General features: G+C 44.3%; 3 protein-coding genes across 3 annotated transcripts in view; 1 reads left to right on the forward strand and 2 right to left on the reverse strand.

The window, feature by feature from the left end:
• Positions 1-689: 689 nt before the first annotated feature.
• Positions 690-2,503, reverse strand: Rpn7 (regulatory particle non-ATPase 7). The gene is made up of 5 exons (XM_072007351.1): positions 2,274-2,503; positions 1,617-1,968; positions 1,225-1,553; positions 977-1,145; positions 690-905 (listed from the first exon to the last, which is right to left on the reverse strand). The coding sequence occupies exons 1-5, from the start codon at positions 2,416-2,418 to the stop codon at positions 731-733; spliced, it is 1,170 nt and encodes a 389-aa protein (XP_071863452.1). The 5' UTR covers positions 2,419-2,503; the 3' UTR covers positions 690-730.
• A 978-nt stretch (positions 2,504-3,481) lies between these two features.
• The window catches only part of Tdg (Thymine DNA glycosylase), a 56,383-nt gene continuing 34,381 nt past the window's right edge, over positions 3,482-25,483 (reverse strand). The window contains exons 6-9 of the mRNA XM_072007322.1: positions 22,964-23,033; positions 13,446-13,595; positions 10,430-10,572; positions 3,482-10,346 (exon numbers count right to left, since the gene is read on the reverse strand). Coding sequence (XP_071863423.1) covers positions 8,328-10,346; positions 10,430-10,572; positions 13,446-13,595; positions 22,964-23,033 — 2,382 coding nt within the window. The 3' untranslated portion in view covers positions 3,482-8,327. The remainder of the gene's footprint in view (positions 10,347-10,429; positions 10,573-13,445; positions 13,596-22,963; positions 23,034-25,483) is intronic.
• The window catches only part of Dnmt3 (DNA methyltransferase 3), a 61,689-nt gene continuing 47,874 nt past the window's right edge, over positions 11,669-25,483 (forward strand). Inside the window, exon 1 of the mRNA XM_072007320.1 lies at positions 11,669-11,688. The gene's annotated coding sequence lies outside the window, so the exon portion shown is untranslated. The remainder of the gene's footprint in view (positions 11,689-25,483) is intronic.

Raw genomic sequence — 25,483 nt, forward strand, 5'->3', positions numbered from 1 at the left:
ACTTCACACGACTTCTCATGATTACAAAATGGACACGTGAATTGTATATCCATAGGTACGATCGCTTTTTTTTTTTGTGGCGCTTCTCGTTTAGCTTTTCTTCGACCTATTTTCAATAGATATTTATTTTATTATAACGTTCTTCTGAAAATATCAGAGGTTTAAATATTTTGTACGCGTTATAAAAATGATATATTTACATATATTTCGATAGGGAGATTAATATCAATCGCGAAGTTATTAAAGAAAGAACTTATCTTCAAACGTTGTCAAGTTAGAATACAAGCTAGAATATAGCCTTGTAATTAGAGGAAATAGTAATGACAACTACGTGATGTTCTCTTGACTAGCGTTCAGGAGCAACTAAATATTTAAAAAGAAATCGAGCCATTATCGTCCTCTAGGTTTTCACCTTTGCAGGTATCCTAACGATTGTAGGGATTATGATCATTGTAGAACAATTAGGGATTAGGACGACTGTCCCTACGACTGTAGGGAATGTTTTCAAAGGGCTGATTCAGAATTTAGAAGGGAAGGAAAAATCGCAACTAGGATTTATTAGGGATTACATTCAACGCATATATTTTTATCATAAAAATTGTTAATTATATTAAGTCTTTAATACAAAATTAAAATCGTGGGTAATAAAAAGAACTTCAGATTTTTTTAAGAACGCACCAGACAATAAGTAGATCTTAAAATTTGATATTTCGATTTATTCTTTATATAATTAAATATTAATAACACGCGATAACTTTTGAACCCTATTAAGCAGCAAGTCTCCTTGTTTGACCATAGCCTGATATTGCCAATTTTTATTATCTGGTCTATTAGTTTCAACTATCCCACCAACACGATCAACTTTACAATGCAATCTTCCAGCAGCGATAAAACGCGATAATTCCCTGCAAAAAATAGTTGAAATAATAATTAAATGCACATTATACTAGCAGAGAAAAAATTTTGCCAAGCTTACTGATCAATGTATTCTATTGTAACGCCAAATGCTTCAGCCATGTATTGAAGTGTAAGAGATCTATAAGATTCTAAAAGTTGCGTGTATGCGAGAATGCGCATCTCTCTAACATAGTACCGATAATGTGGGAAAATTAAATAATCTCTACGCAACAAACCTTCGACGTGTGCTGAAACCATATTCATACATAATAACAAATAAAGTATGAAATTGTCAAGTTTTAATATTGAAATGGAAGTTCTTAATACCTAGATTTTTAAAGAAATCAGTATAGTGGCAATTATATAGAGAAAATAAGTAATCTTTTACATCTGGATTACTATGAAGTACTTCCAAAATTTCTGAGCCTTTGATAATCTTATCTCTAAGTTCATTTCTAGGTAAACTTATCATGCTTAAATACACAGTGTATCTCACAAATGTATTATAGTCCATCAGTTCGTAACTAGTAAACGTGCTAATTGTATCCAAAAAGAAAGTTGCAGCTTCTTTAAAGTCACGTACTGCTATGCAGTATGTCCCTTGATATACTTTTAAACGATTTCGTCTATCCCAATCACCACCTTCTTCTATTAAACTGAAATAAAATAGTGGTACCTACATTCTGTTACATTCATCCTATTTTTCAATACATACGTACCTTTTAGCTTTCTCTATGTTTCTAGTAACATGATCATGATCTAGATAAAATAATCCAATCCTAATATTATGAAATACTATGTCTAGTCTATGTCCTAACGATACGGTTTTATCATAAGTTTTTCTAAATGCCGAAATTGCACCTTCCTTATCACCTATTCTACATAAATGTTCTGACTTTTTAAGATTGGCTTCTCTGACTTCCATTTCACCTAAGTTCTTCTCAGCATCTTCAATTGCATCATCTAATTCTTTCAGTTGTTCCATATTCTTAGCTTTCATTGTAGCTAAAAGATTATCATCGACTGGCCAATTCAAATCTTTACAAACTTCTTCATAGAATGGAGCCATATCTAACGAAAGAAAAAATGAATTGAGAGTTTATTGAACAGTAACGAGAAAAAAAAAAGAAAAAAAAAGAAAATGAGATTTTCAAATAGAAAGGTAGGAAATTATTGAATCAAGGGTAATACTATGAAAAGGAATAGTCAGCAATAAAAAGGTTATGTTAAGTGTCATGGTAGTTTTCTTAGTTTCAACTTGCATAAAAGTATTAATTATATTTTTAATATCAAATATTTATTTTATTATAAGTAAAATTCACTGTTGTATAGATAAACTAAAATTGTTAACTGAAGAAGCAAAAATGCTATCTCACCGTCTGCTTTAATGGCATCTAATAGTTTGTTCTTTAAAAATGGATCATCCTTATGCTCTGGTAGACTCAATAAGAATTTAGTTTGAGCCAACTCCAATTTGGGATTCTTTTCTAAACCCTCTTCGTCTAGATTTTCCAGCGGCATTTTAAATTGAAATTATAATTACGACACTGATGAACACAAATTATCCAACACTCTTTGTGTTTTACGGAGCACGAACTAAATAATATATAGACCAAACGCGAAAACGTATATTTCTACGTCTACTCGATAGATGGCGGGATAAATTCTTTTAGTTTGATTGCTCATTACTCGTTACTATTGGACTATATCATTTTTTAGTTTTGTCATAATATTTCTAGATAAATCCAATAATTATATTTTTAAAGAACAATCAACACATTAACTAAATGAAAGTTCGTATATTTTTTAAATGTTTTTTGTTCTTCATTTAAGTTTTGAAGATATACGAACTGTTGGAAATAATAAACACAGGACAATTTTCTTTTAACGAATCAATTTATTTTTTGACACAAACTGCCAATGACTCAGGTAAAGTGAGTCCAAAAAGAGAAAAATGTTTTCACAGGATTCGTTATATTTAAAATTTACAAGAAGGATTGCATAATGCGATTTCATTCATTCACATATCACACAATTCAACGCATACTGACGACTTCGGTATTTCTTTCTCTCCAATGGTGGTTTTGCACGACACTGATCATTCTCTCGATAATATCGTTACAATTATGTTTGGACAGTAACAACGAAACTGACTGCAATATGATTGTTGAAAGGATGCTAAACAGGATTCTAACGAAGCGGTAATAGATTGTTAAAGATTTCCTTTTACTGGAAAGATTCGATATCATAAATTACGTTCTCTGTACGTGTACGCAAAGCTAGTCAAAGCAATCAAGAAAGAGTCGAGAAAACACGAAATAACAATTAGCATCAATCTTATACGTTAGTCTGGCAAACTTCGAAGTCATATTCGTGACGGTAAGTGACAGCAAATATTTTATTTTTGAATTTCACATTTCATTAAAAATTGCAGATCGTGGGACGTCGCGATCGAACCACTATATTTCGAATTATATACTATGAATTAAGTAGAATAAAGGAATTTATTTGAAATCTGTATCTTTGTCTTTTAATTCGTTAAATCGTCCGAATTGATAGATGTTCCCAGATAATTTTTTCTGCACAAGAACTGGAATTGCTCTTTAAGCTTTACATGTGTATATACATGTGTGTACATGCATACAAGCAGCAATACATACACATACATACAGCCAATAGAGGATCGGTACTTCAAATTTGATAACGAACTTTGTAATTTTGAATATTCGATGTGGATAATCGAATACATGCGACGTTCTATTTCTTCAAAAGAGAATATGCTGCATACCGAAACAGACGTGTATTTTAAAGAGTATTCCTCGTTTTGAAGAAAAACGTATCGTTTATTGGTAATAGAGACGATCGCACATTCGATCGAAGAATCAGCAATCGAATTCGTGTGCACGGTTGGTAAAAAATAAATCGTTGGGTAACCGATGCACCTTTCGAGTACAGTTTAGTTTACCGACCGACTTTCATGGCAAATAACGCAACACACAACATTTAGAATTACGAATCCAACTATGCTACGTTTATGATCGTTAAGCGTACATCGATTCGTTCCTTCGAACGAAAGAAACAGCCCGAATTTTCGTGTATCTGGAACATCACGAATGGACGAAAGAACGAACAAACGAACAACCAGCAAGGATGTTACGAATTTGTCGAAGCGAGAAAACAGTGTGCATTTAAACGAGCGTTTGCAGTGCATTCGCCATTGCTCAATTCCAACATGCACGGTACGATATTATCGCTACTTTGTTCGATCGAACATTTTTTCGTGCAAAACGATCATACACGAAAATACGAGCGACTCGAATTTCCAAGCATGTTATTTAATCGTTATCAACGATCGTTGGAGAAAATTTGTCGATTAATCAAAAGGAGCTGGAACTCGCAGTAAAAATTGAAAAAGAAAACGAATATTTATATCGAATTGGTTCTACTCTTATTCGTTGATCGAACGAACGATCGAATTCTACTTTCTTTCCTTCCTTGTCCTCTCCGAGCTCTCGGTTCCTTTATTTTTCTCTGTTTGCTTTGTTCGAAAGTTATAAGTAAAATCTGCAAGTTCGTTGCACGTGTAAAGGATCCGAATGAAATGTTTTTAAGTTTGATTTTTCGTGTAATCCCGATCCGATGATAAAGAAAATAAAGAAAGAAGGCGAGTACGAAAAAGAAAAGACGAAAAGCGAGCGTTAATGGCGAAGGAAAAGGATGGATGCGAAAGGAAGAATGACGTAGTTTCGAACGAAGCGTCTGGAGGATTATCGCGAATCAATTTTAAGGCGAGAAATCGTTGATCCAACGAGTGACGTAAAAAAGGAAGAGAAGGGGGGGGGGCAGGATATAGGAAAAGAGGAACGAAATAAAAATTGCAAAAAATAACGTAAGATACGTTGCCCCTCTTTCCCGCGTTGTACGAACAGTTATAAATACTCCGCAAGTACTTGTACGTTGTTGGTCGATATAGAACACATCTCAATAATCCGAGCGATCGATACGATGCTGATAATGAGAATTATGACAGAGAAGTGTGGTTTAAGATAGAAGCGAGTGAGCGAGCGGTCGATTACTGTTTTCGGCCACGAATCGACGGATCGGTCGATCGATCGATCGATCGATCGGTCGGCTGGACATTCACACCGTTAAGTTTAAAAGGTAGAATAATAGAGGGTTCCAAGCGATTAAAAAATATGTCGGAGGCCGGTTTTGGCCCAAGCTCTCTTACTCGCTTACGCTCGAAATTTTTTCCTCTCTTTTCTTTCGATTTTCTTTCTTTTTTCTCGTTTTATTATTATTAATTATTATTGTTATTAATTATTAATTATTATTATTTTCTTGTTGTTGCTGTTATTGTTATAGTTATTATTATTAATATTATTATTAATATTAATATTATTATTATTATTATTATTATTATTATTATTATTCGATACGATCAACAGCGAAACCACTTAAATCTGTATAATATATTTATACTTAATACTTAATTCTTAGCGATCAATTTACAATCGATTGATTCGATTAATCGAAAGGTATCGATTAATTCGTAGCGATGGTTCGTTCCGTTCGGCACGGTATACGTTCATTTCCGTTTCCCTGCTTCCATCTTTTTCTTCCCTTCATTTTTTTCTTCGTTTCGTTTCATTATCGACGAACGATTAACACCGACGACACTTATACTAAAACCGTCCCCTTTGAATCGGAATGGATTCTGAAAAACATCTACCATAGATTAATTGTCGATCGTACGCGCTTTGTGTCCTTGAGGCCGATAGAACAAAAGAAACATTCATTATATAGACATCAGTTATTATATCAACGATTTTCTCATCTATACCCTGTGCATCATTTTAAATGTTTCAACACATCCTATGTGATTACTCGATAAATGTTTCTCGCTTATCGTAGATAGTCAATATATAATATTTATACTTTGTATGTGTATTCTATAAGTATAGGCACGTGAACGCGTACACGCGTATACGTATATCTCTTTCGTTTTCTTTCTTCCTTTTCTCTTTCATCTTTTTCTTCCTTTCTTCCTCTTTCTCTTTCCACTTGTTTATGTACGATCGTGTACACGTACGCGTGCGTATATTTATTTCTTTGCGTATAATCATGCCAGATGCGCAATTTTACAGCATTGATTAGCGACAAAAGAGGATGTCGGTTATGGCATACATCTACATCGACTGTTTGTGATCGTGTATCGATAAAAACACTGTAATTCTCGATTACTCGAAACGCAGCGATGAAATATACAATTAACGAGAGACAACATAACGCGATAACTATAAAAATCACGGTAACCTATGACATTTCACAGCGACGTCGATAGTCAACGATTAACCGATATGCATTAATCGATAAACAAATTGCAACGAGAACGATTATGGCTATGGCTGTAGCGAGTGCGAGGTACGAAAGCGAGGATGCCTACCGAATCGACTATCGAGAGATTTTCTTTCGCGACCCATCTCTCTCCCGTTTTTTAATTTTTTCTTTTCTTTTTTTTTTTTTAACTTTTTTACTGCTCAAACTATTCGCGATTCGTTCGACCAACGCGTACAGACAGAGAGATCGCGAGACTTTTCGACCATTTACACGTTTCTATTTCTGTTTCGTGTATACCGATTAAATTAAAAAAATATCCGCGAAATTATAACGAATATAAATTACAACGAATGTCATTTGACGATCGAAAAGAAGATCGCACTGTTTGATGTTGGAATACAGACGATAAAAAATAACACGTTGAAAGTAGGCTATACGCGAGAATACAACGAAGGCGGTGAAGTATTCGTTTGTGATGGGTAAACGTCGATCGCGATTCAGTCGAGTCTCTTCTCTGTCCGTACGAGCGGAAGGGAAATCGCGCGAAATTCAGTACCTCTATCGATAGGTCAGTTTTCTTTCCCGACTTAATCCGCGTGTAAAATTACTCGGTCGATTGCGATAAACCGCCACGATTCAACGAATCGAATTGACTAGATTCGCATTAAACATATACAGTTTGCAATTAATCATGTGCACACGCGTGTATGCGCTATTGCTTTGATGTAACGTATCATACACTGTAACGCACGCATATACATAGCTGTATAGGATGCAGCAGTCGTATACCTACGACATCGCATTTGTTACACCGCGAACAGAAAATATTTCCAAATTCTTTTAGGAATATCATCGAAAGTCGTACTTTCTATCTCGGTAGTGTGTCGACCGACATTTCGCGAATTACATTTTTGCGACTAGCGCATCGCTACGATTACCGGTCAATGTTTCAACGCGAACGTGTATACATATTCCGTTAATTCGGATATATTTCGTCCATTGGTTCGTAAAAAATGCTTCAACACGAAGGTCGAACGCTACCGTTTATCGAATAGCAGTCTCACTCGTGGACATAACGATTACAGTTAATAACGTGACGTAAACGATTCGACGCGTACAAACTGCATACCTTCTCTCATACAACGAAAGGAACGGAAAAAGAGGATAAAATAAGGACGAATACACGCGTAAATACGTAAAACTTTTGCATGTTTTAACGAGCGACGTTCGGAGAAAAATGTATACCGATTCGTTGAAACAGCAACAGATCGCACATGTTTGCCAGTGAAGCGAAACAGCGGAATATTCTTCAACAATAACGAAAGCGTAACAGTATAACGTTAGAAAACGATGGAAAGAAGCGAAACTTCAACGTTCGACTTCTCCCATTATCGACGATCGATGCGCGATCACTGCGAAAAAGAGACAAATAGCATCTGGACGAGCACGCCACTTTCGAAACCCTATTAACGCATTTACATAATTCGACAGCCTGATTGCGTAGCGCGTGCGAGAACCGGCTTTTTCCCTTTCTTTTTCCTTCTCATAGCGGTTGCCATCGCGGTTTCGAACCGTGCGCCCGTTGCTACTCGCGGCGTAATCGTTGATCTAGCCGGATGAAAAAGAAAAGAAGGGGGAAAAATCGGGAGAGGGAAGAGTTCCGAGTGAATACGAAAACACGCGATCAAAGGTACAGGAGATTCGAGGAAAGCGTAAAGAAGCTCGGAGAGATCGATGAAAGGAGAAAGAGGAAGAAAAACGGGCGCGCAAATCGCAGTAGCAAGTCGCGCCAGAAAGAGACGATCGTTCCGGCGGATCCTAAACGTGTAAAAATACGTAGAAAAGATAAACGTAGCGCTCGAATCGTCTGCTTGTTTGCCAGTTCGTTCTGTCCGTTCGTCTGTCTGTTTGTCTGTCTGACCGTCTGTATGTCTGTCTATCTGTCTGTCTGTCTGTATGTCTGTCTGTGCGTGTATTTGTGTACGTGTTTGTGTAAACGCGCGCGCGCAAGCGCGCGAGGGCGAATGCGAGCGTGTGTGTGTGTGTGAGCGTGCGCGTATGTACGTCGAATAATAGCTTTACATCGATTATCATACACCGTCGTAAGCGAGGTCGACCGACGGTCTGTGATGGGAAGGAAGGTAAGACGGTGGCGTAGAAGTACCTGGCGTCGCGCTACCAACGCTCGCGTAACCGCCGGGATAATTGGCGCTGGGCGCGTGAATCCCTGCTGGCGGCGCCGGATAGGCGTCGAAGGAACTAGAATACGAACCATTGTAGGAATAAGGATTGGCCATGTGACCGAGGGATGGGTGCATTCCTCCCATGCCGCTCATACCGCTCATCCCGTAGGTGCGTTGCATCAAGCTTGACTCAAGGCCACCAAAAAGATACCCGTTCGTCGATCCCATCGGCACGGGATAATGAGGTCCGGGAATTATATTCGGATACGAGTTACCAGGATGTCCGTGGCTCATGCTCGGCGTGTAATTGCTAGACGCTAGATTTTCGACGGTATAAGATTTACTATGCTGTTGCTGCTGCTGCTGCTGTTGATGCTGTTGTTGTTGTTGTTGCTGCTGCTGCTGCTGCTGTTGTTGTTGCTGCTGTTGTTGCTGCTGCTGCTGCTGTTGTTGTTGCTGCTGCGAATCTTGATGTTGACGTCCATTCATGCCGTAAAGAGAACCGTAACCGTCGTTGGGAGAATGGTGCAACGAAGATGGATAGATCGCACCGGTAGGCGCCAAGGGAGGGCTGTAATTGGACATGCCAGCGTTAGGCATACCGGAGAATCCCGACAAATAAGACTGATGATGCGCTTCCATTTTTTCCGCCAGAGATCCATCGTCGGTCATTCCGGGATGCGTGTGTTGCAAACGTTGGCTACCCCCATCGGCTATGCTCGGTATCTGATCGACTAGAGATTCCAGGTCGCTGAGACTTTTCGAGGCCACGTCCTGTCCGGTGTTCCTTTTCATGGCGTACTGTTCGTGCGGATGATGAGGCGACATCGAGGCGTGTGTCGGCGTATGGGGATGCGTATGCGGAGGAGTGGGATGCGAGTGATGCGAATGTTCGTCGGTAGTTTGACTCAACGGTGTCGGCGTGGTCTGATGGGGATGGGGATTGTGGGGGTCGGAGGTTTGCTCGTGGTAACCCATGTAGCTGGTGTAACTCGGATGAGACGGCGTTCCTGGACTACCGTGATGGCCCGTATTGTCGCCGTTTCCGGCCGGATTGTACTGACGATGATCGTTGTTCATATTTTGTTGAGAGATACTGGTAGGTGGCTCGAAGTCTGGGTGTTCGACGCTCGGGGAGGTCAATGGCGAAGGCTCCAAATTGTTCTCCGAAGAGATCGCGGTATTGATCTCCGAGGATAGATCGGAATGAGTAAACGAGAGCGACATGGATTTCGGACTTTGGCTGTAGTGCTGTAAATGTACCGGGCTCTGTTTCGCATTTATACTGTACGGACTGTCGTTGATGCCTTGGCCGTAGTATCCAGAATCGTTCATCGGTTGAGGGTACGGAGCCATATGCGCGAACGTCTTCGGCGGCGAGAAACAATTGGGTACCACGGTACCGTAACCGTCTCCGAGATGACCCATACCCTGGTGTTGCTGTTGTTGTTGCTGCTGTTGTTCTCGTTCTCTGATCTCCCGCTCCTGTTGCTTTTGTTGTTGATGAATCTTCTTCGGCCGCCCCCGTCGTTTCTTTATCACTTCCCCGTTCGCGTCTAATTTCTCGGGATCGGGCGGTGGTTGATCTTCCGGATTCTTGATCTTCTTTGGCCTGCCTCTTTTCTTCTTGCCAGGTATTTGGCAATTTGAGTCTTGTTTGATGACAGTTCCATTCATGTCGGTGATCCTGCTCTCTCCTTCGTTCGTAAGCTCCTCGCAATACGCCGGTTTCTTGTCCTCGATCGCCTCCTGTTCCTTCTTCTTCAGCTTCGAGTCCGCGAACACTATGTCGGACTCGTCCAGATGAGAGATCGTGCCGTTCAAGTAATCGCGAAATTTCTTGAGCGCCGCATAATATGGCACCTTGTCCGCCGCCCGTGGAAGTTGCGCGCACCTGGCGCTACTCGATGGCATCACCCACATGTACTGAAATCCAGCGGTTCGTCGATCATTAGCGAGACTTTTACTTTTGTCGTTCGAAAGACATTCAAAATCAATTCTTTTCTTACCGTATTTGTGCCGTCCACCAGGTTGGGTTGTCTACCGAATCCAAACTCCTTCTTCCCAGAGAATACCTCGTATATCAGTTTGCCGTTAAACACGGCAATCTTCGGTTTATACTTTCGTAATTTCTCCAACAAAATGTGACTGCCTGTAAAAAAGACGCACCAACTTTGTAAAGTTTTATCGACTAATAGTACAACCGGCGAAAGAATTCTCGATCGTTCGACGACGATACGAAAAATATGTTTCGAGTATATCGTTCGAAAGAATTAGACGATTTTCTATAAATTATCCATCGTTCCAATATATATCTTTTTAAACGGTACGTAAGTGGGTTCATTTAAATCTTTTCATAACATTTACACGAGTTTCCCGTTCTATTCCATTGTTTGGTCCTCGATCGATTAAGTTCCGTCTTAATTTGACTTTTCGATCTATTAGTCGCGCGGGAGCGTCGTTGTCTTACGGCCGAGAGAATTTCAACGGTTTTGGTTGGAAACACTGATGCCGCATGCCGTCAGTCTTCTCGCGGCGACGATCGCGGAGGGAACCGGCTCGAAGTGCAAGTCGATCGAAACATTCTCGCGGCGATCGTGGTTAATTTTTTTTAACACACAGAAGAAATAACAACTGCTATTTTCATCGGTCAGAGATAAGTGAACAGAATTTTGCTAACAATTTGATAAATCGCGAATCGAATCTAGTGGCACGCGAGATTTCTCGTCACTAGCAGGTATCCAGAGAGACGGTAAGTAAACCAACGTTTATCGATAAACATTCGATATCGTTTACATTTTTATCCGTTCGACCATGTATTCCCTGTTATCTGTTTATATCGTTTCGACTTAATCCTTTATTTAGTTTCTTTACGTTCTTTGTCGAGTTTAAACCTTTGAACACTTTCCGTAAAAAGCGTATCGAACTCTAGCAATACGCATACACACGCGCGCGTTTGTGTAATTTTCTGTACAAGTATCCATTTGCGAAGAATAGAATATTTTAACGAAAGTTGTACGCGTAAAATGCTTAAAAAGCGAACGATTGTTAAGCGTTGGAGAAAACAGCGCGTAGAAAGTTAACAGACGATAACCTTTTGGTACGAAAGGAACGAGAATAAAGGAGTAAAAATGACTATGCTACTAGCTACGCTAAGCGTTACATTGTATACTTTTGAGCGGAAGGAGATATTACATCGATGAATCGTAATTAACAACGGTCGTGTTATTTTTCGTAAAAACTTATGTTCGCGGAACAATCGAAGCGAGTAAGTATATCTTGTCGGCGTGACAATAAATTTAACGACGATTCAGATAAGCGGAGAAGCAAATAACGAAACCGTGATACGAATTTACAACATGTTCAACTCTGTATCCTCGGTCTGTGATTTCGGCTATCGAATTTAATTCGCTCGATGCTGATCAACGTAAAAAATCGCTATACGTATGTACTCGTGTAAGTTGCTGTGTATGCAACGCACGCTGAAACGATACTCGTCTGGCTGGTTCGAACAAGCCACGTTCAAACATGTTCGTCTCGGTCTAAAACGGTCTAGTTTTTGCGGCCCATGTGTGTACAATATGGTTAAAATTTTTACACGCATTATATACATCGTCCATATCCTAACATCGAAGTTTTCCATCCGTTACGTTCGTAAGCCTGCTTTTGCTGTATTTTATAATTAAAATGCAAATGTTTATGCAAATTCCTGTTTTTATAAATACAACTAACGAAACGGGTGGTAGAATGTACGCGCGGACATTTGTTTTACACATTAGGTAATATTATTGGCTACTCTTGACACTCTTTTCTATTTTTCTACGTTTCTGCGTATTATACGCGTTCCGTTTACGCATCTTTAATTCGCAATTTATTTATAATTTACGATATTACGAAAGTTGAATATTATTCGGATAATTGAATATTATTTCGATTACTTGATCTCACCGTGTTCTTCGAGTCACTTTCAACCGTACTTTTCCACCGTTAGAAAATTTCTTATCTAAGACAAACACGCAGGAATCGTTATTGACACGCTTCCTATGACACGATTTCTTATTTCAACTCGATGTACTACGATTTTCTTTTAAAACGTCAGCGGTGTTTTTCTTGGTCGAGACTAAAGCGAGATCGAGTTAAAGAAATCAAGGACCCCGATAGGATCAATTCTTCGATAGCGCACCGTTTAATGTATGGCCAAATAAAATAATATATTAGCCGGCTAATCATTTTTCAAATGTATCATTTAACACGTTGGTCGCCCAGCGCGATTCGGTCAAGTTTCCTGCGGGGCCCAAATCTGACCGTCGCTAAGCGGAACGTAAATAGAGCGACAAACGGGAATTCATCGTTTATCGCTTTCGATTCATTGGAAAGAAAATATTATTTAGTTTTGAACCTGAGAAAGCAACAAGCCTCTCGGCAGGAGTATTTCTAGGGATCTCATGGCGGATATCTCTGATCTTTCATTTAGTCGAGAAGCATACTTGTGAGACGTACGTCGGTGATTTTTTCATCCTGAAAAGCGAGGAGAGTAGCGACGACGAAGTTTATAACTATTTTTCGAAGTACCCAAAATCACCCCAAATGTGTTTGGAATGTCTTAACAAATACCATGTAATATTTTATCCAGAATATATCCAGTATAATATTTTAACTCGAACGAGAAGAGCGTCATCCATACTTGAGTGACTGGGCCCCCACGAAAGTACACTCGTCACATAGATACGGGTGACGCGGCGACCAACGTATTAAAAAATCAAGGATCGCGATAGGATCAATCCTTCGATAGCGCACCACCTAACGTATAGCCAAATAAAATAATATATTATTCGAACAATCATTTTCCAAATGTATTATTTAAATAATGCGGAAATTCGGGTCGATAGATGCTCGTAAACGGAGTTACGTGTAATTTATATTACATGCGCGGTGCACGCACACATACAAAGAGCGGTCCACAGGTTTTGTTGTCGTTGGGCGTTGGAGGATCGCTTATGTACCTTTATCGTCTCGTATACTGACCTTCTTTGATTTCCTTTCTCGTTAGATCAGCGCTGCCTTTAGTGGCACGAGCTACCATATTCGTGAAACCGATACCGAAGCGTAGGAGCTTGTAGTCGTCATCTGCTGTCAGTGGTTCGGGTGTCAGACCACTTAAGTGTAAACACTTCCCTGAAAAAAAAAAGTTGGTTCAGTCGGTGGTTAGATAAGACGGAGAGAGAAAATTCGCGAGATCTGTTTCAGTGAGATCCGCGGGAAACAGGCTGAGTACCTTCGTCGTTAAGTTCGACCGACATTTGCGCGGCTCAGTGTAGAGGAAGGGAGAATTTCAATGGGTCTGGGTCAAACATTGTCGACAAACTGTCTGGAAGTTCATACTCGGGTTCCGTAAACTCGAGACGATAAATTGCCCCGCGACGCGCACGAAACGAAATAAAAAGCATCCTCGACGATACGCGGCGCATAGCGTAGTACAAGGTTAAATTGTTCGTTCGCTTCTCGTCGTCTTAATTCGAACGATTTATTCATCCGTACGACGAATTTCGTGAACAAAGCCAGATGAAATCGTTTCGTGCGAAAGTTCCGACGATGAAAATAAGAAGGGGAACGCCACGATGACAAACGACGATCATTGGCGAGACGTTCGTACGATTCGAGTGCGAGTTACATGGAAAAAATATTGGCTTGGTGTGGTATTAAGAAAACCTGTTCCAAATCACTTATATGTCACGGTTCACGATAAAATTATTTCGTAAGTAGGATATACCGCGTTTATAAAACACTTGACTCTTAGAAGCCGGTGCAGATCGAACAGTTTTAACACCAATAACGACAAAATGTCTGTTCTTGATCCAATCGTGAATTCGAAAATCATGTAAATGCAATTGCATACGTGTCTGGAGTCGTTTCTCATCCGCGCTGCTCTTCAGACACGCCACTATTAGACACCAGCGTTATTTTCGGTCGTCGCAAAATTACTTAAAGAACGAAATGCAAAGAGAAAAATCGACGCGTACAGAACTTCTTTCAATCGAGACCATCGTTCTCTTTATATGAAAATGATACGACGAAACTTTCGAAACGATGGTACAATAACGAAAAATAACGCGCACTTATATAAATTGATGAAAGAAAATAACGTGGCTACTCATCGGTCGATCGCCATCATCCACTTTTATATTCGCGCAGAATTGCCATTACTTTCCCTTCCCTTGTTATTCTCTTGTTACTTTCGTGATCTCTGCATTTTTACTTTTTCGATTCTTCTTCCTCGCTCGCTTCGCCTAACAGCAACAGATTTGCAATGTTCTATGTTGTCGTAATAATCCGATGATACTTGTTAGTGGTGGTGTGGCGGTGGTGGTTGTTAGCGAGGACCGTGTTTCTAGCGGTAGCAGTGCAGCAGGTGTTGCAAAGCGTACCATTTAATGGATTAAATAGGTCTGGGTCAGACTTGCGCCGCCCTTTTTATATCGCTCTCAAAAGTTCAGTCATAAGCGATAAATCGCCTTCTTCCGTACAATGCGGCAAATTTATTTAACGAGACGGAATTCTGCGTACATTTCGAAGCACGTTGCTGTACGTTTCGAAGCAAAAATCAGAGGGAGGAAAATGAGGAAGGAAATTCGAAAAGGACTGTATCGAGTTTTTTTGGTAACAATTGCAGGCAAAGATAGTAGGATGAAAAGAGAAAAAAAGAAGGGAAGGAATAACAACGAAGCAGGCAACGGTGGGAAAGAAGAGAGCGAAGGGAAGGTAGGGAAGAAGAGAAAGGAAAAAAGGGGTAAAAATAGAAGGAAGGAAAGACAGCCCTTAATACCTATTTTTACTCTTGTTGATACTAGGGTTCGAGTAGAAATTACTTAATGTTTGCCCAACGTATAATTTTCAAACTCTATCTCCTCGTCGCTGCTTCGACTCTCTCGCGCAATTGAACTACCATTATTGCTACCAACAGCAATAAATTCTTTTCGGTTATAGCGATAAATTCGATGATAAAATGAATTCAATTTTACGATTGATTATTCCCTATAATATAGAACTGCGAAACTATAGAAGAGAAGTCTGTAACTTGTAACTCGCCGATTATTTGTTATTTATCGAATTATTGCGCTAGAGGACAACATGTTCAAAACTGTCGACCGTATTTTTTCTATTCGTTTTACAACGAATTTACACCTCGGTTGGCGTGATATATCGTCACTTACGATAATATTCGTAAAGCTGCGATCTCGTAGGCGCGAAACTCGCTCGTTCCATGATCTCTCGCGTACAAGGAGTTCGATAATTATGTTACGATGCTTGTTATCAAACACGGGGATCAACGTGCGAATCGAGTAATAAAATTCTGTGGAAAAACGACGGCACTAAACGAGAACGAAATACGTAACGTAAGAAGAAGGGACTACTACTGGGTGGGTGAAAGAGAAGAGTAAAAAAGAAATAGAGATGATAGAAATGGAAGGCGGGAGCTTGAATAGACGAGTAAGCGAGAGAAAGGTCTGATGGCGCGAAATTACAGACGTCGCCGAAGTATATCCCGCGAGCGTTTACCCCTAGCAGCCAGCAGATAGAGATTTATGACGCGGCCTCGGAAATTCTCTCCCTCTTGTCCTCCCGGTCTCGCCACCTCTTGCACCACCGACCTACAGCCGCACCATACGACCTTGGAGAACTTCGGAACAAAGTTAAACGCTCGTCTGCCGTGGCCATTGCCGTAGCCCATAGCCGTGTAGCCGAGTCGTAACCGTAGTCGTGTAGCTGCAGCGCGCTTTTCGTCCAGCAGAGACCCGTTCGTTGGTTCGTTCGCTTTCTCCTAAGCTGGTCGCAGAGAGAATCGAATAGAGAGAAGAAGAGGAGAGAGAAACACTGTTTTTCCCTGGCTTTAGAAAATCTCTTGGCTCGGTTTTCCGTGGCCATTGCATTTATACACGTGGCCTCGTAGGAACGACAAGCGCGGCACAAGCCTGTTGGTCCCTTCGAACAGGACTAACGACCGATCGAACAAACTTTATCGAAGCGAAATGCGACCCTTCCCTCTCGTTCACACCGCTAACCTAACCCAACTTGACTTGCCTCGACCTTTCCGCGTCGCTCGTTACCTCTCCTTACCTTACCTTACCTTACCTTACCTTACCTTACTTTACTTTACTTTACCTTATCTTACCTTACATTACCTTACTTTGCCTTGCCTCACCTTACCCTACCTTAACTTTTATCATTTTTTCCCCCTTGCCTTTTCCATTGGATATATTACTCGCGATTGTATCGAACATCCGAAACGACATCGAATCTTTGCATGAACCTTTCGTTTTCGAAGCACGCGATGCCATTTAGCTAGGTCGGAAGAAAGAAAAGGTGGCCGGAGGTGGCCGGAGGTGGCAGGGTGGGAAAAGAATCTGCCGTGCGTAATCTTAGAACGAGGGCAAACTCGAGTTTACCGATTTCCGAGGCGTCCGTAAATTTATCTCGGTCCTCGAAACTTTCAAAGTCGAAAAAGTTTCGGTTTTCTCCCGTTTGACCGACTTAACTCGTTTTCCCGACTTTCGGAAACGTTCGAAAGCAACAGGATCTTCGGCGTCGCGTTTCTGCCTGTGCCCGCGTTTCCATATTTTCGTATAGATGTATCGTCGGTCGCCGACTTCGACCCCGCTCGAAACCGCACCGGTAGAGTACAGGTTTCGCGCCTCCCGTAATTCAACGTACAGCCGGATCTTTCCTCCGGAGAATAGAGGTTCGTGGTAGAAACACGACGGATCGACGAAACGAAAAATCGAACCGTCTCATCGGTGATAAGCGTCGATTCGTCCCATTATCCGTTCGCTTATCGTTCTCGAAATTTCGTTGACCCAGATTTTTCGTTCTTTTCCTCCGATTCTGAATGAACGGCTGGTTCGAGTTCGCTGCAGGGGATGCGAGGAGAGTCAGGTGAAAATCGATGCAACCGAGGGAAAGGGGGAAAGAGAGAGAGAGAGAGAGAGAGAGAGAGAGAGAAACAGACCTGTGCGTGGGTACCGCGGGAGACCGCGCCTGGAAAATCAATTTTCAGGGTTTTCCAGGACGAAGACCCGTTCACGGAGACCTAGGAAAAGCGTCGAGTGTACCGCGATGCTCTCTTTTCCGTCGTTCGGTGCGCGGACCCATCCAACTGCCACAATTTGCGAACAAGCACGTATAACCATAGACGCGTTTAACGACATCCTCGTAAGAATTCCATCCGTATCGTTTTTCCAAGATTTGGCGAGAAGGTGCGCTCGAGGCGTGAAACGGACGAAAGAAACGTTTGCTCGTCGTTTATTCGTTTTTTCGAAGAACCATAAAGAATCGTCCGATAAAACGTTTGACGCGATTGGATCGCGACTACGTCGCAGGGAGACGAGAAATCTGTTCGGCGCCTTTCGTCTATCGGCGAATTATCCATCGAGCGGGTGTTTCGATCGCGACGCCGCGGCGAAATCTCGCGAATCTTGTATCGGGCGAAGGCGCGTACCGGGTTACGAAGAATAGAAACGAATCTTTTCGACCAGGGAGTCTCGAAAAGATAGGGCACAAAATTCTAGGGGGTAGTAAACGTGCACGGACTGAAAGCTGCTATCGAGCGGATAGGCGTGCGACAACCCCTTCCCTGGTGCCCCCCGCCCTCCGCCCCCCTCGGCCAGCTCTAGTTCCCTTTTTCCTGCCCCTCCGGCCCCTCCTGCCGCCCCTTTGGACCGAGCAGCAAGCTGGCAGAAGGGTGGCCGGTGGGTGGAAAAGGGAGGAGGCAGAGGCTACACGCTTTCCCACACTCACCGGCCAACCAACCCCTCACCACCTGTACCCTTCGCCCATCTCGTTTTACCCTATCTATCCTCCCTCTCTTTCCCTCTTTCCATCTTTACTTCCTCCTCCCTGTTCCCCTCCTCTCTTCCATCCCTCCTCCCTGCCCCCTTTCCAATCCGAGCTCTTCTCCGTCTCTCTCCCTCTCTCGCTCGCTCTCTCTCTCTCGTTCCCTCTCTCTCTCTCTCTCTCTCTCTCTCTCTCTCTCTCTCTCTCACTCTCTCTCTCTCTGCCTCTCTCTCTGCTTCGTACCCTCACGCTCTCCTGGCTCATTCTCGCTCCGCTTCACCCTCACCCTCACCCTCACCCTCACTCTTACCCACACCCTCGAGCACACCGCCCTCATCCTCGTCCTCTTCCCTTCGCCCGACACAGCCGCCACTCATTATAGTTCCCACCACTACCAACCCTAACCTCCGCCACCTCCTTTCCCACTTCCACCAACATCGACAACCGTCAAGCTTGCATCCCTGTCCCACTCACGCATTTAGCCGGCTTCCCCAATCTTTTCGCAGGTCACTGCTACGATACTCTTCGACGCTGAATACATACTTCTTCTTTCGTCTTTTTCGTTTTTCTTCTGTTCCTGATATATTTTCGCGCTCGGTGCTCGCCGAGAGAAATTGCGCGGAGTTCGTCAAATTTTTCCGCAACTCAAGCACGCAGATTCCTGTCATCGATGTACGACAAAACCTTGTATTCGATCGTCTAGCTTGCGACAAAGACGAACAAAGACAAATGAAAAAAGCAAGGCGTTTGAAGTCGCCGTAAATGAAAACAACGTTGGTCGCGTCCACTTCAAGGCTACCCACAGTCGATGGTTATTATTTCCTGCTTGTGGCCGACGATGATCGATAGAAGAAGATCGCGATCTCTTCGAGACAGTCCCTCGAAGAAAAAGTTTTCGCCGACGAAAACTTGGCTCGAGTATTCTCAAGCACGTTGGACGACCAAAGGATGTAGGACGTAATCTCGAGCAGGAAGTCGGAACTCTAGTTTTCAAGTTAACGAACGTCAGAGTCTGGACTTACTTTCTACTTTGTAACACCGACGAAACCGCAAAGACGAAAATCGGTCATCGTCGTCGATCGAGCCAACTCCGAGTTTCACGATAATTTACTTTACGCTTTACGCTTTTTTCTACTACTGCTTTCTCTCATTCGCTCTTCTTTCTTTTTTTCCTTTATTTTCTTTTTTTTTTTTTTTCTTTCCCGCACCCTTAAACCTAGAAAAGGTAGCCTCTTGTCTCCCGAGCAGAAAGATACGAAAGTACGTTCGTTGTACGTGTACGATAGGCGAGAGTCTGTTGCGAGCTCGCGAGAAACGCAGATTAACGCAGACGTCTCTTGTCCGATTCTCGTTCTGTTCAAAGTTTAACGCACTTTCGAACGTAAGGAAGAAAAATATACAAAGGCGTAAGACGCGACAATGAAAAGTTAGCCGATAAACGGCGTCGGGTCACGGGGTGGCGCGACAAACTTGAAACGGATCGTTGGGACGAGCCGAATCGGGGGTAGTTGCGATTGCGGCGACGGAGGTCCGAGGAGGCGCGAGGGTGAAGGAACGCGCTACCGTCGTCTCCTTCTCGGATGAGAGAGGCGCGACAACTCGATTGCCACGACCACGAAAAGTTTCCCCGGTCACGTTCAACTTTCGCGCCGTTGGAAAAAGCCCGCCGCCCGAATTGGGTCACCGACCGGCCGACTCTCATTCCCCATCGGGTTGCGCGATTCTATCCCACGACCATCCTTTCTCGCCTTGTCATCCTGTCGCTTCATCGTTCCGTCGACTAAACTTTTTTCGCGTGCAAACACCGTTTCCCCGATCGTGTCGCATCTTGCGACGATTTTCAGAGGAAACGGAACCCGTACATCGACTATCGTTTCGCACAATTTTTGTAGGATACTCGAGGAATTTGAACAATTTTGAGAAACGTCCGTGTTGCTGGAAACGTCGCACGGATATGAACTTTTCCAAATCGGATCGCCGTTTCCACGCCCTCTCTCTGTCTCTCTCTCTCTCTCTTTCTCTCGTTTTTTCTCGTGCGACGAAAGAATCGACGAAATTAAAACGCCTAACGTATTACTCGGAATACTCGCGCCGGTTGGATTTTTGTCGCGGAGCAACACCGCTTGGCAGCCGCGATATAAAGAAAAAAATGTCAAGGAGAGGAGTTCACTTTCTTCCGTTAATCGAGAACGATCGTTCGAATATCGTGAGCGAACGTGGAACCGAGAAAGAAACAAAGCGAAAACGATCGGCATTCTTTGCTCAGCGAACGAAAGACGAAACGTTCCGGGTAACTAGATATTTACCGATTGTCGAGTGAATTCGCAGCGATCGAGACCGGTGTGAGATCGATGGAGCGTCGAGCCAGCGATGAACGTACCTCGATCGATCGAACGCGCGGCAGGCACACAGGGGTCCGCGTCTTTTGTCGCGCGGCGAGTCGCGCACTCCGGAGATTGAGAAAGACGCGCGCCCCAACGATAATTAACGCGCGAGCGTCGTCGATTATCGCGCGGCCGCGTTTCGACGACGTTGCAGGCGCGGCAGTTACGGCACAAACACCTCGCGGCGCGAGACTTTCGCAGCAGCGGCCACGCGTATTCTCACGCGCAACGCGGCGCAACGAAAGCGAACGGAACGGCACTGCGAGTTGGACGCGCGCGAGCCTCGATCACTGGGACCGCGTTCGCTTTCGAGCGATCGAACCGCCTGAACCGCGCTGAATTTTTCGGGGTTTACTGCCTTTAGGCCCGGTCCGTTTCTCCCTCCCTTCGGGGCTTAAATTGACCCGTCGTTCTCGATCCACCCATCCCCCCATGCGGCCCACGCCTCCCTCTCTGTTCTGCTCTCCATTGCTGGCAAACGCCCCCCACCTCCCATTCCATCCCGTTCCATGCCATCCCATGCCATCCAACCCTCGCCTCCTCCCCGTCCCGCGCCTCGCCGCGCCTCACCTTGCCACACAGCTTCCAACCTTTTTACCCCGTACTACCCTGCTTCCGCCTCCTCCGCCTCCTTCTTCTCTCCTCCACCTCGTCCTCCTCTCACGGTCCCTCCCCGAGTCACCTCCTCCTCTCACCCCCTTTTTATCCTGCTCTCCCTCACGCGCACCACTCATTATAGTTCCTCCCTCCACTACAACCTCACCCTCCCTCTCACCCCTTTACTGCTCTTCGCAGTCCGCTTCAACCCGCTTCGTATCCCACCTCCACACCCTCCTGCACGCCACCACCCTCCACCCGATCCACTGCTCTACCGCAACCCCGGGAAAACCCTGGAAAATCCAGCAGCGTACACCTAACTTCACCCTGTATATACCACCTATGTGTGGTGGAAGAACGTGAGTGCGCGTCCGCGCACCTCTATGTGCACAGTTATATATGCATGTATGTACTTTGTATTTCTACCCTATGTACGGGGCCACTACGTGCATCGCGCGTATACACGGCCGTAAAATGGACACGCGTGCGTGCGTGCGCGCTGTCTAATAGGCACATAGCTTAGCCGGAGAGCGCGCGAGATCGTTTGAAGGTCGATCGAGCGCGGGCCTACGTTTAATCCAAGAATCCTTCTTCCGCCGTTCTTTCTATTACGCGCCGCCAAAACACAGCCCGAGACTCTCGCCATCAACTTTCAGAGATCTTTTGCCCGTCGAGATCGATTTCAATCGGAACACGGTATAAAGGACCTTTGAATCTCGAACGATCGAATTACACGCGTTCGCGTTCCTTACTCTCTAACTGGTATTTTATTATCGCACACCGCGTTCACTCGATTACTACGATATCGAGAGAAGTCTACGATTTTACGCCGATTTTCTATTTCACGCGATTAGTCGCGACGTACGACTGTATGTGTATCCGACTGTACGAAAAAACAAAGTTCCATTCATTCCATCCAGTGTAAATACGGTTGTCGCGTAGACGTAAAAAGCCACGTTAATCGGTTATTCGGTTTATCGCCGTGAGACAAAGTATTGGAAACTGTGGCGGCAACGACTGATCGAGGCTGCGCGATAGTTAAAAAGGCCGATGGTGCGAGTCGAACGATCAACGGATCGAGCAAGCCTATATGGATGCTTGGTGGAATAGCCGTTTCGTTTAAAACGGAGAAAAAAAGAAAAGCGACTCGTGGACGATGCCGCTTCTCAGCGAGATCAGCGAAGCGTAGGCGGCGAGCAGAGACGTTAAACGAGCGAAGCAACGAATCAAGCAGCGACAAGACGACGGTTGCTTGGCTACGCGTTTGCGTTGTCGAGAGTCGTCGTTCCCCGCTTGGTTAGAAGCCGCGTTAAAAATAACCGGTGATCGTTGTTCGGTCGATCGCGCCGAGCACGCATCAAGGCAAGGAAAATAGGGGGAACGACCGAGTTTTTCGATGAGCATTACGCGCCAACCGGCTTGGGTAATTTGCGTTCCAACGAGCCGCTTCTCGTTACTGTTAATCGCGTTCGCGGATCTTGCGCGATTTCTCTTAACGCGACGCAACGCCGCGTCGTTGAGAACGCGAAGGCCACGTTACGCGTAATCGCGACCAAAATCGAGAAAGCATTCGCGATACATCTTTGTTTTCTTTTTCTTTTTTTCTTTTTTTTTTTTTTTGTTTTTGCCGCTCTCCAGGGAACGTGGTACGCTCGTGTGTTCCGCAGATGTTGTCGAGAGTAAAGGAACAATAGGTTTTACGGTAAGAAGACAGAGATCGAGAGTTCAACTCACAGAAATGGTTTCCCGGTCCGGCGTAGTGGTGGCCCTTGTAAGCGGCGAACAGTCCCGGGTTGATTCCAATCTGTGACAAAAATCGATCCCATTAACTTCAAGCCGGATAGACTCTCGGGTCGAGGAGCATGGAGATCCTGGCGATCGTGGTCACCGATCTCGTTGTTGGTCGTAAGCGGATCGCAAACCTTCTTCCACGTTCGTCCGCGAACGGCGATAACCACGCGGAAATCAAGGCAATACGCTTAATTTAGGTTTATCGGCTGTTCGTCGATTTATTCCCGCTCGAAATACTCGTTACGAAGGCGCGCTGCTTCAATCTCCCACAGATCATTACGCGGTAGGCTTATTTCCAACTAGTTTCCGTGCCCGACGATGGGATTATTGTCTCGGCAGGTTTGTTCGGCGGACGTCGTTCGAGACGACTCGTCCTCGTTTCTCGATGTTTCCCGCCTCCGCGTCTTTCGTCGCGTCGAAATCTCTCTCGCTAGCGAGATACTTTATACGCCGTTAGCTTGGACGCGCTCCGACCATCGATCGATCGTTTCTCCGCCGAAAACGCGGCGAAAGTAGCATCGGTTAGCAGCTAGTCGCCGGGCCACGCGTAATTTTCGTCCTCGGTCGAGGAGAGGTTCTCGCGAGGAGAACGTGACGAACGTGGAAGATAACGATCCCGCTGAACACGTTGGCGTTCGCTGTTTCGTACGGTCAATTCCTTTCCCGGCGCGAAACACGCGTACACGGATTTCACATACATCGTTCTTAGCCGCGATTATGCAACGCGGTAGAGACAGGTGTGGTAGTACCTGTTGCGCAACCACATTATCTTCGCTCTTCGCTCCGTCGGTTGAACAATTAATAACGACAAAGTCCAAGGATACGTGACAGGGACGCTGTTGGACACGTTCGTCCTCGCGTTTCTTCCCGCTTTTCGTTTATTCTCTGCCAACGACTTTATCGCGGTAGCCACTGATCACCGATATCCGTCACGATTATTATACGCGACAACGCTTGTTGTCTTTCCGTTCGTTGTTGACCAACGGTAGACACCGATCCTAACTTTTACACTTTTCTCGGCCAGAGTAACGGAAGCCTCGGGCGCCGACCAAGTACGTGTTATTTTTCTCCAGAAATAAAAAATAAAGATAAAAAAATACCGAGCAGGAAAAAGTTGGACTTTTTTTTTTGCTTTTTGTTTTTTTTTTCTTTTTTTCTTTTTTGAAAAGGATTAAAAATCAAGAAGAGATCGAGTAAAAGCGAAGAAGGAGGAGGAGAGAGAGAGAGAGAGAGAGAGAGAGAGAGAGAGAGGAAACGGTGAGTCGCGCGAGGGGTCGTGGAACTTTTGGTCGAAATCGCGTTATATCGTTTGTTGCGTACGGGTGGTTGAGTTCTCTCCCTCCGTACATAAAGTACGTATCGCATTAGCGCGTTAACGCCAATGCGTTAGCCGGTCGGTCGGCGTCGAATGGCGCTTCGGCCGGGATAAACGAGGATAAAATGACGGGGGTTGGAAGCCAGGGTAGGGTGTGGAATTGTCGCCGATTGAAAACAACGCGCGTCGATGAGATCGGAGCAGGTCTGGGTTAGGGGGCCGGGGGATTCGATAGGTAGAGCATAGAGAGGCAGAGGGGCAGGCCGCCGTGAGGGTAGGGGGCTTGGAATCGGGGATCCAGGGGTAGAGAGCCTCGACGAAGGCCGGCCGACACCGGTGTCCCGTTGCGTTCGATTACAACGACGCCCGTAATAACCGAATTGCCCACGGCCCGTTAAAGCGTTTACACCGTTTGACGGATGATCGACCGCGCTGACTACTCGTTCCGCGTAATATATGAATATGAACCAGCCGCTAACTGACTCTCCCCCCCTCTCTATCTCTCTCTCTCTCTCTTTCTCTTCCCTTCCTTTCCATCACCCTTTACATCGTTCTCTTACCCCGTCGTTTCAGCTTGTTTCGTTTTTAGAGGCGCGATCGCCCAGGATCTTTGCGTCTTTCTCGTGACACGATTACAGAAATCCTATGTTCTCTCGAACGATGGAGAATTCGAGCGAATCCAGCGATCCAGCGTATAAATAGACGGATATCGGACGATTCGCGAGACGCGCGAGTCAAGGTCGTGACGAGAGAGTTTCACGAACCGAGGGAAAATCGCGAACGCGTGTCCCGTTGCGTCGCGTCCTGCCGATTGGAAATAGAACGATTTTCGATCGACACGGTGCTCGATGAAACGGCCCGCGATAGGAAGGTGGTGAACGCGCTCGTTACCAACGTCGAGCGTGATAACCGAATTGGGTATGGACCATTAAAGCGATTACGACACCTGACGAACGCGCTACAAACGGCTATTTGTCGTCGTTACTTGTTCCTACCGTCTCGCTACCTTCGAGATGGATTTTCCTGCTAACCAGACGCCCGTTATGCCGACGGATAATCCGATTAATCCTTCTTCCTTCGCGAAAAACGACGGGACAGGATCGCGCGACGACTTCCTTCCGGAACTATACGACCCAAACTAACGATGC

The sequence above is a fragment of the Bombus fervidus genome, chromosome 7 (genome assembly GCF_041682495.2).
Source record: "Bombus fervidus isolate BK054 chromosome 7, iyBomFerv1, whole genome shotgun sequence".
NCBI lineage: Eukaryota > Metazoa > Arthropoda > Insecta > Hymenoptera > Apidae > Bombus > Bombus fervidus.